The 1,712-nt window shown below is 52.4% G+C and overlaps 1 protein-coding gene across 1 annotated transcript; it reads right to left on the minus strand.

The window, feature by feature from the left end:
- Window positions 1-4: 4 nt before the first annotated feature.
- Window positions 5-1,370, minus strand: LOC105811878 (docosahexaenoic acid omega-hydroxylase CYP4F3-like; the record flags this gene model as incomplete). The annotated part of the gene is made up of 3 exons (XM_012646155.1): window positions 1,011-1,370; window positions 191-257; window positions 5-22 (listed from the first exon to the last, which is right to left on the minus strand). Coding segments are annotated over exons 1-3 (445 nt in total), but the record flags the coding sequence as incomplete, so codon positions are not given.
- Window positions 1,371-1,712: the final 342 nt, after the last annotated feature.

Here is a 1,712-nt window from a genome sequence, read left to right on the forward strand (position 1 = left end):
CCACTGGCCGTGGTGTCATGGCCTGAGGTGCAAGAAGGTTGAGGTGAGTCTCTGAACTGCTTCAGCACCAGAGGGTGGACAGCGCCCTTGCAAGGAGGCTCTCAGGGAGGATAGGAAGGATGGAGTATCTGCGTCCACCCACCTCATCCGTGGAATGGAGAGACCCCTGTCCCCACACTGGGACCCTCACCCCCAAACATGAAGGTATCAGCCTCCGCTCTTATCTCCTCATCTGACAACTGCCTTCCACCTTCATCCTGGAGAGAAAGCAAAACCCAACAAATCCCACTAGCTCTGAGTCTCCTGAGTCTGACCTGAGACAATGTCTGAAGATGCATCCTCCTCCCAGAAACACAAACCCACCCTTTACTCCTGGATCTCTCCTGGACACCATAGCCAGAGCCCTCGTCTGAAGGGCTTCCTCGCTGCCTGCCTTGCCCCTCTTTCTTTTATCCCTGGTGGGATTAATCAGTGGCCCATGAATATTTTCATGTTTCTGTATAATGAGCACTTTTGGGGAAAAAGTTGCTGGCAACCTGGGTTTCAGGACGTGTAAAGGACAATTTGCCTTGGAGCTCAGAAATCAAGTGTTGCTCCAAAGATATTTGCTCACATTCTAGCATGGTAAACACAGAGAATCTTATCTCCCCTGAAGGCATTTGGCTTATAAACCCATAGTCATTTCCTTCTCACTGGAGACTAGTTTATACTCCAGAACAAAGTTCTCTCTCTCTCGCTCTCTGGCTGGAGGAAGGCACAGATGTGCGAGCTGTTCTCTATGAGCTCCAAAATTCATAATATTGGGGCCCCTCTGCTGTGGTGGAAATTCTGGTGCACTAAGAGGTAAAAACATTGCATTGCCCCAGCAGGAATTTGGGAGTGGGTCCCCTCCGGACTCCAATAATTTCCATGCTCCCCAGAGCCCACTAGGTCAAGTCCAAGTTCTTGGATTTGACATTGGCATGAAGCTCCCCATTCTATCTCTTGAGTTCAGGTCCCAGGAAGCCCACCTTGCTCAGCAGGAGCACATCAATGAAGTGCAAAGTCTTGGTCTTGGCTTTGGCCTTGAGGAAGTCATCAAGACCCTGACTGGGCAGGATGCGGCGTCGCTCCTGGATGACGGCATCTGTGAAGTTGTGCACCAGGCGGCAGGCCTCCCGGAAGCGCCGCCCATCGCGGGTGAGAAAGTACAGGAAGTCCATGTACAAGAGGATGTTCTCGCCTCTTTTTTGTATGAGGGCACTGAGCTCCAGGATGGTGGCGATGTATTCACTGGGCTTCCTGCAGGATGAGGGAATGTGGAGGAAACAACTCAACACACCTGAATCCCCGGGAGCATTTCCCACCAGCAGGCAGGATCTACCTCCCATCAGGAAACTGAATCTCCAGAAACAGACGGCCCCACAGATACACAGAGGGCATCAGCCATGAGCCTTGGCTCTCCAAACCCTCTACTCTGCCTGGATCCATCTCTGTGAGCTGCCTACGTGCCACTAGGCAGCCAGAGCATAGTACGGCTTGGACATCGTGCCCCTCCTCCCTTCTGTCTCCTGCTCAGTATCCAGTCCTGCCCCTTCTCCTTCGGAAAATTGTACACACAGCTCAGAAGTCATCAGATTCCACCTGGTCCATGGCCCAGCCCTGACCCTAGCCTCCTGTATGCAAAGTCACCTCTATTGTCTGCTGTACATCCTCTACTCCTCCTAGCCTCC

Source organism: Propithecus coquereli, unplaced genomic scaffold (genome assembly GCF_000956105.1).
Source record: "Propithecus coquereli isolate 6110/MARCELLA unplaced genomic scaffold, Pcoq_1.0 Scaffold1053, whole genome shotgun sequence".
Taxonomy (NCBI): domain Eukaryota; kingdom Metazoa; phylum Chordata; class Mammalia; order Primates; family Indriidae; genus Propithecus; species Propithecus coquereli.